This window comes from Rhinolophus sinicus, chromosome 18 (genome assembly GCF_057876585.1).
Source record: "Rhinolophus sinicus isolate RSI-liver-muscle chromosome 18, RSI-T2T, whole genome shotgun sequence".
Classification (NCBI taxonomy): Eukaryota; Metazoa; Chordata; class Mammalia; order Chiroptera; family Rhinolophidae; genus Rhinolophus; species Rhinolophus sinicus.
The window spans coordinates 117,330,523-117,342,862 of NC_142518.1; the positions used below are offsets into that span (position 1 = coordinate 117,330,523).

The window sequence follows — 12,340 nt, forward strand, 5'->3', positions numbered from 1 at the left end:
TGGACATCTAATACCACAATAGCTTCAAGTAGTAAATAGCTACTAATGAGAATGTAAGATAAAAGGTTGTTACGAAAAATGTTTTACTTACCAAAATACCACTGACAAGAGTCACCTCAAACATAATGGGAAGAAGATTAAATACTAAAGCACTCAGGACAAAACTGATACCCCTTGTCCCTCTGTCAATAGCCTTCGATAAAGCTCCTGTCTGTCTGCTCAGGTGAAAAGCCAGATCCAGGTTGTGAAGATGGAGAAAGACATTTTTGGCTATTCTTCGTATTGAATTTTGGGCTACCTTGCCAAATACTGCATTTCGAACTTCATTAAAAAAGGCAGCTCCGGCTCTTGATACACCATCTAACAATACAATCAAAAGAAAAAATGAGTGTGAAAATACTAGACTCGTAGGAGTGTAATAATGGTAAGGCTCAGAAATTGTCTGTACAATGAATGACTGTATCACTGAGTACTTACACTAAAGAAACCTAGAAAACATCTAGTCTAGTGAGTACCGATCATTCCAGCAAAATGGATCCCTTTCAGTGTTTTTCCCCCATAGGTTCCAAATGTTGAAAGATTTTTTCCAATGAGATACTTTTAACAAATAACAAACAGCTCATGCAGGCTTACTGTGGATAAATGTACAGTCTCTGTTGAGGTTTTTACATCTCATTCAATTTCCCCCAAATAACAAATGATAAAATTGAGATCCTGAAAAGGCAAGTGCATTGACTACAGCACAGCCCCATTCAAGTCTCCTGAGCATCATAAACTGTCCTTTCTAATGCATGGTGGCACAAATCATCATATTCTCTTCTTTACAAACTGTACATTTGGGTCATAGCTATTGAATGTGATTTAATAAAGCATCAATGCACATATAACATTGTTTAGCTATTTCCTATTTAACAACTAACAACAGCAAGAAAATAAATAGCCTTACTGAAAAGGTATCTTATAAGGAGCCTAACTATTAGAAGTGGTTGTTAAAAACTTAATGTCTTATTTCAGGTTATTGTTTTGTAGAACTTGGAAAATGAGACTGCAATTAACAGAATTTTTGGAAAGCATATCATATAAAGAATTTTTTTAAACCACATATCAAAAAAAATCTCACATAAAATAATAAATATCCAAAATGCTAAGTTGTGTTTGTAGTGAAAAGGTCATCTGCTCATATACAATGAAACCCTCTTGAAGAAAGTCAACACCTGTAGACAGATTAAAGAATCACACATACAGCCAATCAGAACTGCCGTTGCCATGGTTGCAACTGTATTTGGTGCATCACTCAGGTTCAGCATGTTTCCCGACATCTGGTTGAGGCTGTCTACAGCATACTTAAACATGAAGGGAACCACAATGTTCATGGCCTGAAAACACAAAAGCAGCAATTACCCATCGTGTGTAAAAACATTACTTTATCAAAGCACAAATATTTACCTTAAACGAGTATTGAAGGGAATGCTTCAATATTAACCATTTACTGCTAGTAGAATGATTCTCCCAGTTTCTAAAGATAAAATCGTCGGCATTGGAAGAGCTGCTGTTTCAGGATTCCCACCTCACACTGACTGCCATGTTAATATGCATTTATAAGCTATGTGCATTAGTCAAATTCTCCTGCCTCCGTTATCTGCTATCCCACAGAGCTCATGGCACTTAGAGCAAACTGCCTTAGATTATAGTTACTGGTGTATATACGTATTTTGCTTTTCTAATAGTTCTTTGATAGTCTGTATCATATTCTTCTTTTCATCCTACCCATGTTGAGTACCATGCTTTAAATACAATAGGTATTCAATAAGTGTAAAATTATTCGTTCATCACAATAATGGTAAAACTGAAACTATTTAGCGAAAGGGATCTCAAAAGCAAATCAATTATAAGTATCTGTGCCTGATTTACCACTGGAAAAACAAACACCACTACATCCATTTGCCCCACAAAAGATTACTTTCTCCAATACCATACAAAATAAAACCCACTGACTACCAAAGTAACTTTCAAAAACCAACCTATTTCTCCATGAGAATACCCGAAAAATATGAAAATTGGGGGTATAATGCTTTCACATATTTCAAGGCAAATATTCAATCACTCAGATTTCTCTGCAAAGTTAGAGTATCGAGAACATCAGCCATCATTTAGGAACAGGAAGTTGGTCAGACTGCCAAAGTTTTCTTTGAAGAAATTAAATTCATATACATTAATAACATGTGAAAACAACTGTAGAAGGCTTAAGAAAAACACTGAAATAATGTTCCATTTTTATGTCTTTCATCTCTGTTAAACATAAAGAATTCATTGTCACCAAGCCTCAGCTTACAACGACCCAGGAGCTATGTAATGCAAGATTTCCATGGAAGGGATGCAAGTGTCTTAGCAAGCAAGCAGTATCATTACAATACACAGCAGGTGTTGGGATACTTTTAAGAATGTAACACTTGTAAGGTTTCTAACTTAAAACATAATCTAATAGAATAGCAGGTTTCAAGAAGTATTAACTCTCGGTTGTGACTCCGCATAAGCATCTAGCCTCAGGCTCTTGTTTCTGCTTATAATGATCCCCCACCCCCACCCCATTTACCTCTCCACCTCTCCAGTCTTCACAGCCCACTTGGAATCCCATTGCATTCTTGAAGCCTTCCCTAAAAACCACAGCCCATATGACACACTGCGTTTCCCAACTCCTCCTTTTTGTAGATTATACCTGAGTATTTATCATTCTTATTATGTATTTATCACTCACTTTGTCTGTAGGTACACGTGCATAATATACTGCCTCTAAAACTCAGTGAAACTTTTATGGCAAAACAAACATTTCTGAACAACAGCTATATGAGTCAGGGATGGTGCTAGACACCTTTTACAGATGGTTGAATCAGAACTGAATGAAATAACAATTCTCTGAAATGGGTATTAACCCTACAATTGAGGAACCTTGGGTCTGGTAAGCAGCAGAGCTGGGATTCAAATCCAGGTCTGTTCTGACTTGAAAGGCAGAATGTTTTCTAGTACACCACAGCCATACATATCAGCAGCATATAAGGCATATATTTCACTTCTTTCACACCCTAAAATGGATGCTCTCAAATGTGCTGTTTAAACCAGCCACAGTCGTAACTGAAATACATTTGAGCAGATTCCAGGCTTTGCGTATAATAAGGCCACACCCCCTGACCTGCATTCTAATACACACAGTGTTGGTTACTGTCAGTTTTCCTGTAAAAGTAAATTTAAAAAGGGAAAGAATAAAAACCACAGAAGAAATGGAAAGTATTGTATATGTGTGGATGTTTGTGTTAGTACAGACGTGTGGGTTTCATTGGCCTTGTGATATGTGGGAGATGGGGAATGGCTAATACTGGTTTTCCCTAATATTCTGACTTCAGCTGAACTAGACTTAAACCATCTCAGATAAATGCGAAGTTTTAAAAACTTTCCATTTTGAAGTAATTACAGACACACAGTTGCAAAAGTAGTACCAAGAGACCCATAACCCTTCACTCAGCATCTCGTAATGGTGATATCTTACATAGCTGTAGGGCAATATTAAAACCAGAAATGTACATTGGTACATACTGTTGACTAGACTACAGGACTCATTCAGTTTTCACAATTTCTAAACACGTGCGCGCGCTCGCGCGCGCGTGTGTGTGTGTGTGTGTGTGTGTGTGTGTGTGTCGTCTACACGGTTCTATGCAATGCTATCCCATGTTCAGATCCACATAATATTGCCACCATCGAGACACAAAACTATTCCATCACCACAAAAGAACCCTCTTTTATATTCACTCCCATCCCACCTTGCCTCACCCCATTCCCTGGTTCCCTGGCAACCACTCATCTGTTCTTGACCTCTATAGTTGAGTCATTTTGAGAATATTATGTACTTGAAATCATACAGTAGGTAGCCTTCTGAGACTGGCTTTTCTCTGAACATAATGCCCTTAAGGTTCTCCGAGGATGGAACAGAATTTTTCAACTATTTACCCCAGAAGGACATTTTGGTTGTTTCTAGTTTGGGGCTATTACAAATAGAGGCATTATGAACATTTTCATACAGATGCTCATAACTTTTCATTTCTTTGAGATAAATGCCCAAGAGAGCAATGGCAAAGTCACATGGTAAGTGTACACTGAACTTTTTAAGAAACTGCCACACTCTTTTCAGAGTGGCATTGCCATTTTACATTCCCACCAGTTCCTCTGCATCCTAACCACCAATTGGAAGACAGTTCAGCAGTTTCTCACAAAAGTAAATATAGTCTTACTATATAATCTGGCAATTGCACTCCTTGGTAATTACACAAATGAGTTGAAAATTTGTTACACAAAATCATGCACACAATATTTACTACACTTTATTTATAATTGCCAAAATCTGGAAGTAACCAAGATGTCTTTCAACAAGTGAATGGATAAACATCCCATGGTGCATCCATACAAGGGAGTATTTTTCAGCAAAACAAAACAAAACAAAACACAAAAAACAATTTATCAAGTCACAAAAAGACACAAATGACTCTGAAGTGTGCATTCCTAAGTGAAAGAAGGCAGTCTGAAAGGGCTATATCCTGTATGATTCCAACTACAAAAGTATGGACAAGTCAATTGGTCACTGGTTGTCAAAGCCATATAAACTACAACACAAAGAGTGAATGTTAATGTAAATTATGAACTTGTAACAGAGCCCATTTGTGACCCCCACAAAAGAGGCCTCGCCTCTCCCTGCCCTAGAGCTTAACAGATGATCAACCCCCTCCCTGTGGTTTGGGCTTGGAATGTCCCGTCCTAGTTCCTGAGTTTAGCATGTCCCCTGTCCTAGTTCCCTGCTTTAGATAATTACCCTGAAACTTATGCTTACTTCTAGTCACAGTGCCCACCCCCCCACCCCACCCCCGTGCTTGCCGATTACAATCTTTATGGCCTTAGCATTCTTTCCAAGTTTCTGTCATCACTGCTCCTGGGTTGGTGACCACTAGAGAGCCACATCGCCAGAGGGAAGGCTCCATGCATATCCCTGGAACTGTCACGTAGCCTCTGGAGGAACGCCCACATTTCCCCTTAAATACCCCCAGCTGGTCTGAAAATGGAAGGCAGTTTTTGGAGGTGTTAACCCGCTGCCTTCTCAGACCACTGGTGCTCTGATAATAAACGCTTATTCTGTGACCCAACCAACTTCTGTGTCGGTCTATTGGCTGAGCAGCACAGGCAGCACGAGCCCTAGACTCATTTGGCCTCTGCTTCCAAACTCAGTTAATAAGAATGTATTTTATTTTATAATTGGCTCATCGATTGTGACAAATGCAGTACACTAATGCAAAACATTAGTAATAGAAAAAAATTGAGTGTGATTTTTGGCGGGAGGGATATTGTCTTTCCCCGAAAATAAGACCGGGTCTTATACCTTATTTCCCCCAAAATAAGACCGGGTCTTATATTAATTTTTGCTCCAAAAGATGCATTAGGGTGTATGTTCAGGGGATGTCTTATTTTTCATGTACAACAATCTACATTTCTTCAAATACAGTTATGTCATCTTCTTCTGGAACATCGTCATAACGTACTAAATGTGTCCGCCTGGCTGACAATCTTAACTGGGGCTTATTTTCGGGGAAACACGGTATGTAGGAACTTTCTGTACTCCCTGCTTAATTTTTCTGTAAGCCTAAGATGTCTCTAAAATAAAGTCTTTTAATTTAAAAAAAGTACTCCAGGATAGCAATCATACTTCCCAATTCAAAGGCTTCAGGTAGCATTGTTTTATTTTAAAAAGTGTTTTTCATCGATTTTTTTTTATTTCCCTCTCTGAATCACAACTATCAAACCTTAGGGAGTAAGTCGGGCCATCAGCAGTTGTGGCTACGTCATCACAAATTACTACTGTGGGAACAAGTGGGTATCTGTTCTGCAGGGAAGCTATATAGTCGGGCACTTGCTGCAAGACTTATCAAGGTTGGGCAACCAGAAGAAAGTGGTGTCCAAGAACAGCCTCTCCAGGGTTACCTATGTCCGGGAGGAATTCACCCACATGAGCCCCGTGTTACAAACAAGCAAAGCTGCAACTCCAGCATACACACACTGCTGAATGGTACGAACATGCCCAGCTTTGGGGGCTGGTTTTGTGTCCTCCTTTTTTTCCCCTTGATGTCTCACTGTTGTTTCCCACTTATGACTATCAATGTGCCTAAAATGTCTCCATCCTCTTCAATTTACTGGGAACTGAGAGCCAGGCTTACTAGAGATATGTATTAAATAAGAACCGACAGGGCTCTGAGGGTCTCTTTTTAGAAAGTACCTTATGCTGTGTTACAATAAATGATCCCGCATCTCACACTGGTTTCAGGAGTGAGTTCCACAAAGTCAAGGCTGTTTTAAGTCTGATCCACAGATAAATCAGCCATTACCATAGAATCTCTGCCGACTGCATAAGAGTCATGTAAATAAGGGTCCTAAAAGGTGACAATGTCCAAGTTTCATTACTAGAAAATGCCACAGTCTTTCTTACATCAACAATACTCTTACCTTTGCGCCACCCAAAAATCCCAGGGAAATGGCCACCCTAGCTCGTAGATCTGGCCTGTCTCTGGGCCACACGTAAGAAAGCATTGCTTTGATGATTTTCTGAGTATCAACATCTTTTAACTGTTGAGAGAAAACAAAGCAGTGAGTAACATGTCATTTCAAATGTAACCATATTTCAATAATATAGAATGATGTACCTATTTGAGAAAAATTATAAAAACATTACAAACATAACTTTCATTGTGCATCTAAGGTCAATATCTTTCAAACAAACTATTTTGGGGAGAAGAAACTATTTAAATTGCTTTTAAAAAGTTACTAATTTCTCTTAATGTCTTACTTTCAGTGCCAAAAAGTTATCAAGTGGAGGTGAGGGGGCATGTACTATCATTTATTAAGCATCAAAACATTACATAAAAATTTTAAAATATTTCTGTATTTTCATCTTTGTGGTCAAAAATCTTCATATACTACTTTTGGGCTCTTTACCAGTATATTTATTGAAAACAGTTTGAAGCCCTAAGTCCAAGCTCGTGATAGAACAGAGTCACAATACAGTCATGTTTAATTTTGTGTAAATCTATCTTACAGTTTCTTTCACCCATGTTTCTGAGGCAACGCTCTCATTAAATTATTTGTGTTTTAGTTTCAGCTTTAGAAGCATAATATTAAGAATCAAAACTACACTTTCTAAAGCCCAAATAAGAAAATCAATACATATACAGTGGTCCCCCCTTCTCAACAGGGGACATGTTCCAAGACCCCCAGTGGATGCCTGAAACCGCAGATAGTACTGAACCCTATACAGACTGTTTCTTCCTGTGCATACATACCTATGATAAAGTTTAAGTTATAAATTAGGCACACTAAGAGATTAACAATAATAATTGATAATAAAATACAACAATTCTAACAACATAGTGTAATAAATTATGTGAATGGCTTTGGGCCATTAAAGAGTAAAATAAGGGTGACTGAACACAAGCACGGTGATACCATTACAGTTGATCTGATGACCCAGACGGCTACTACCTGACCAATGGGCGGGGAGGATATACAGCCTGGAGACTCTGGACAAAGGGATGAGTCACATCTCGGGCAGAAGGGTATGAGATTTCACCACACTACTCAGAATGGCGCACAATTTAAAAGTTATGAATTGTTTATTTCTGGAATTTTACATTTAATATTTTCGGACCATAGTCGACTGCAGGTAACTTAAACCACAGAAAGTGAAACTGAAGATAAGGGGGGCAACTGTATTCCAAAACTACTATAATATTATAGTTGGTAAAATAATCCCCATTTTAAAAATTGAAGTATTTACTCAATTTCTGAAAAAGGTATTAAAAGGAAAAAAAAGAAAAACGTTTAATGCTCGTTGTTAGTGAAGGTGTAGGGAAATGAGCACTCTAGTACACTGTTAATGGGAGACTACACTGAGACAATCTTTCTGGAAAGCAATTTGATATCTACCATAAGCTTTTAAAATAATTCAGCTCTTTGCCCTGAGAATGCCATTTCTGGAAACTTAAGAATATGTCCCAAAGTATCCATTTTCCTTCTTAAAAATCTCTTGAACCTGTCTACTTTGATGTCCACCACCAACTTAATCTAAGCTATCATTTCTTACCTAAACCACTGCAACAAACTCCTATCTGATCTTCCTGCACCTACTCTGTTCCCTGTCCAGTTAGTTCACTCTGCAATCAGATATTACTGCTGGCTTACAACCCTTCAAAGGCATCCTACGACTCTTAGGGTCAAGATCCAAGTGTGTAACCTGGCCTCGCCCCGACTACCTCTCTAGCCATGTCGTGTACCACAACTTTCAGTGGTCGTGCCACACTGGCTTTCTTTCCATTTCTGAAATATACTGTAATCCCCCTGCACAAGGGCCTTTGCACGACACTGTTCCCTCTGTGGGAACAATGCCTCTCTCCAGCTCAGCAGCACTTCCTCAAGAGGTCTTCCCTAATCCCAGTGAGGGTTCTTGGCTGTATTTTCTCACACAACAGTATTCCTTTGTTTCAGAGTATCCATGTAAGTTATAAACTACATATATGGCAATGTGCTTATTTGATTACCGTCTGCTCACTTGCTAGAATTTCAATTCCACCTGAGTAGTAACTTTCTTTTTTGTGCTCCCTGTTGGAATCCAGTACCAAATACAGTGGCTGGCATACATTAGGTACTCAACAAATACTTGCTGAATAAAGAAACAAAATTTTACCTATTAGGATATTTATTCCCATGCTGTTTTAATAGGAAAAAAATTGGAAACTGCCTAAATGATCAACAATAGAGAACCACGTAAACAAATTACAGTGAATGTATACAACAAAATACAGTCATTCAGAAATACATGTGGTGACACAGACACATGGAAGTGAAAAAAGCAGAGTAAAAAAGTTATTTTTCATGGAAAAAGATGTGATATGTGTATGAGTTTACAAATGTGTCTGTAAAGTGTTAACATCAGTAGCTGTGACTAGATTGAATTACGGATGATGTTTTACATTCTTTTTGCTTGCTTTTATTTTTTGTAGCTCACATATAATAAGAAAAAAATGTAATTAATTTTGAGGGTGGAAAGTCACATATTTTCAAGTAGATTTGCACAGCCAGGAATGGGGGGAAACTGTCAACATATCAGAAACCCAGGACAACACATCATATAATACAGGGTCGTTTTATATCATGGTTATTCCCCCCAAGGCTCAGCAAACTCTTTTTGTAGTCTCTTAGTCAGTTTATTGAGTAAAGATAACAGAAATAAAAGTGTTCATATTGTTCTGAAAACACGACCACTGTCCTAAGCTGCTTTAATTACATAAGCTGGCAAAAACATGAAATGCTAAAAGTATAGTTCTTAATGATTTTATACACACACATACTCACACACACAGTCCTAACTGGAAAGGTATTTTTGAAAAGGGAATAAGGCTGTAATTTTAAAATTCACCATTTCAATCCAACTATTGCTAAATAAGTGTAATTTAATACATTGTAACACAAACTGGGGTATTTCAACCACTTTCCCATTTCACAGGTTTGGCTGTTTTATTTTTCTTGATGAAATAATGGCAAAAAGGTTGTTTCCACACATCTTTAGAAACACTTTCTTCTGTCCAAACCTTCCACAACACAGCCTCACATTTGCTCAATAAGGACACAGAGAAGTTATAGCTGAGAGCAAGAAAATCATTCTAATGCATTGACTTAATAATGCATAAAATGTCACCACTTCATTTAATGAAATGGGTTCTGAAGTTGTGTAATCATGCATTATGGATCCATTAAGCTGTAAAGTACATGACTTCGGTTATAGTTTAGATATATTATAATGTTTGAAAAATAATGTGTGTGTTATTTTTTTAAAGTAGAGGCCAAATTGAAGAGGTATTTCAGAGGCTGAGGCACATTTTAAAAGAATTTTAAACCTACTTATTCCTGCTGCACAAGAATGAAATAAAATTGAAGGCCTCAATTCAGATCCTGAAAGACAATATACCACCTTTCAAAATCACCACAGTTCATTCATACTGGACACCCACTGGTAATCCTGAAAGACGAAAGGGTTACCTAAAGCTGAAAAGAGACCAGCCCCAAAGTTGAGACTGAATTAGACATCACCTTCACATCAACTAACCTTTTCATTTCAAACTAAGCAACACAAAAAGCTCGGACACCTATTTTAAGATCTCATTCTTAAAGAAAGGGTGGGAATGTATAAAGAGTAATTATATATAGTATAGGAAAAAAACAATAATTTGTTTTTAATAAAGAAAGGACATTCCTTCTCAAGGGTCAAAATTCCTGAAGAAACCAACTGTTGATATAACAGTTTTTCTTTAAGCTGTGCTTACACATAAACAGAAAACATGAAATTCTTTAACTTTTCTGTTTATCATTTTCACTGTAAATAAAAGTGAAGTTATTTTAAAAACAAAACTGGGCTGATTATATCATGACCAAAAAAAAGCTCCCTAAGGGGTGGCGGGATGGCTCAGTTGGTTAAGGCGCGAGTTCTGAACATGAAGAACAGGGTTGCCGATTCAATTCCCACATGGGCCAGTGAGCTGCACCCTCCACAACTAGATTGAAGGACAACGAGCTGCCACTGAGCTTCCGGAGGGGCAGCCAGATGGCTCAGTTGGTTAGAGCGTGAGCTCTCAACTACTAGGTTGCCAGTTCAATTCCCACATGGGATGGTGGGCTGCGCCCCCTGAAACTAAAGATTGAAATCGGCAACTGGACTTGGAGCTGAGCTGCGCCCTCCACATCTAGACTGAAGGACAACGACTTGGAGCTGATGGGCCCTGGAGAAACACACTGTTCCCCAATATTCCCCAATAAAAATTAATTTAAAAAAACTCTCTAAAATTGAACACCATAGAAATATCATTAAAAGGCCCGTCAAAGTCGAAGTGAATCTAGTGTCCTCTTCTGCTTGCAACATATACAGTGTGACCTTGTTGGCTAAATTTAAAACATGGAACTGACATTTGAAGCCCCATCAAACATTAAACTAGTGGTGTTAGTCTGAGGAATAACCTTAAACACATGAGGACAAATTATTAATACCCAGGAGGTATATCTAATACTTGATTTATTAAGTCTTCACAATTTTTGACAGATTTTTCAATCTTTATTTATCTGGTATTAACATACAGTTTCATATGAGGCCTGGCAGATAAGAAAACTAATCAAAGGAATATCTGTTTGGATACAATCAGAGCACGGTGGGCCAAAAGGAAACACATCTATAAAACGGAAGCACTTGACTCGTATGTGGGAGTGGAAAGCCACAAACTGCACTATGTTCAATTTAAACAGGGGGACCCGACAGATGGAGGCGGCCGCTCAAAGCTGGAAGGGCTAATAACCACGTGGTCAGGGCACAAAAAGGACCAAAAATATCTGAACACATCTGGAGCAGCTCGCTGTGTAGATTGTTCAGATGTTACTGCCATCTGTATATTGATAAGCTGAATACACATTTTGCTTCTCAGGTCAGTAACTTCATCTCTCTTGCCAGAAAAGGTAGTCAAGCACGGAATGAAACAAGAGCTCTTGTTCATTACTGTAGCTACAGTATTTAACATCGAGTTCTGCACAAAGCCTGGATTCCACACATGCTTTCTAAATGAATGGATAATGGTGGAGGACGGGATTCACAATCTCACAGTAGAGTAACAGCAGCGAATGCTTACTGAACACCTACTACAGAGCAGGCACTATTTAAGAGCCGTACCCCGTGGGAGGTAACTCATTTAAATTCCCTTTGGTATGATTTTCATCCCCATTTTACAGATGAAGAAACTGATACACCCAGAGATTAAGTAACTTGCTCAAGGTCATTCCACTAGGAAGTGGTAGAGCTGAGACAGAAATGTAGGCCAGGCTCTTACTACTAGAAGAACTCCATTCTGCCTCTTTTCTGGTGTGGCATGAAAGCTGTTAGTCCATAATCCGTTTTAGCTAGGGAGGCTAAAGTAACACAGAGAAGGCAGGGCAAAAAGGATAAAGAAGAGACCAAATATAAAGTATTACAATGATTTTTGCTTTGTTCAATTTGACAGGAAAATAAAGAAACTATCTTGAACTTCATATTGCTTGAGCCTAAGAGAAGTGACTGCTTTTCCTTTATCAGTCAACATATTTTTGCTGTGTTTAGAGAATTATTTACAAGTATCCTTAAGACACCTTGGTGACAGACAATCCTGGAAACTGGCAAATATCATGCCAAGAATAATACATGAATAAAGAAATCTCAGTATGTGTACTAACTTTTAAAAATTCT

General features: G+C 38.2%; 1 protein-coding gene and 1 long non-coding RNA gene across 2 annotated transcripts in view; one reads left to right on the forward strand and one right to left on the reverse strand.

The window, feature by feature from the left end:
• The window catches only part of LOC141569549 (uncharacterized), a 156,239-nt gene that overhangs the window by 92,780 nt on the left and 51,119 nt on the right, over nucleotides 1-12,340 (forward strand). The gene's annotated exons all lie outside the window — the stretch shown is intronic.
• Nucleotides 1-12,340, reverse strand: part of ABCB7 (ATP binding cassette subfamily B member 7) — a 50,498-nt gene that overhangs the window by 16,197 nt on the left and 21,961 nt on the right. The window contains exons 3-5 of the mRNA XM_019747975.3: nucleotides 6,535-6,654; nucleotides 1,244-1,376; nucleotides 92-360 (exon numbers count right to left, since the gene is read on the reverse strand). Coding sequence (XP_019603534.1) covers nucleotides 92-360; nucleotides 1,244-1,376; nucleotides 6,535-6,654 — 522 coding nt within the window. The remainder of the gene's footprint in view (nucleotides 1-91; nucleotides 361-1,243; nucleotides 1,377-6,534; nucleotides 6,655-12,340) is intronic.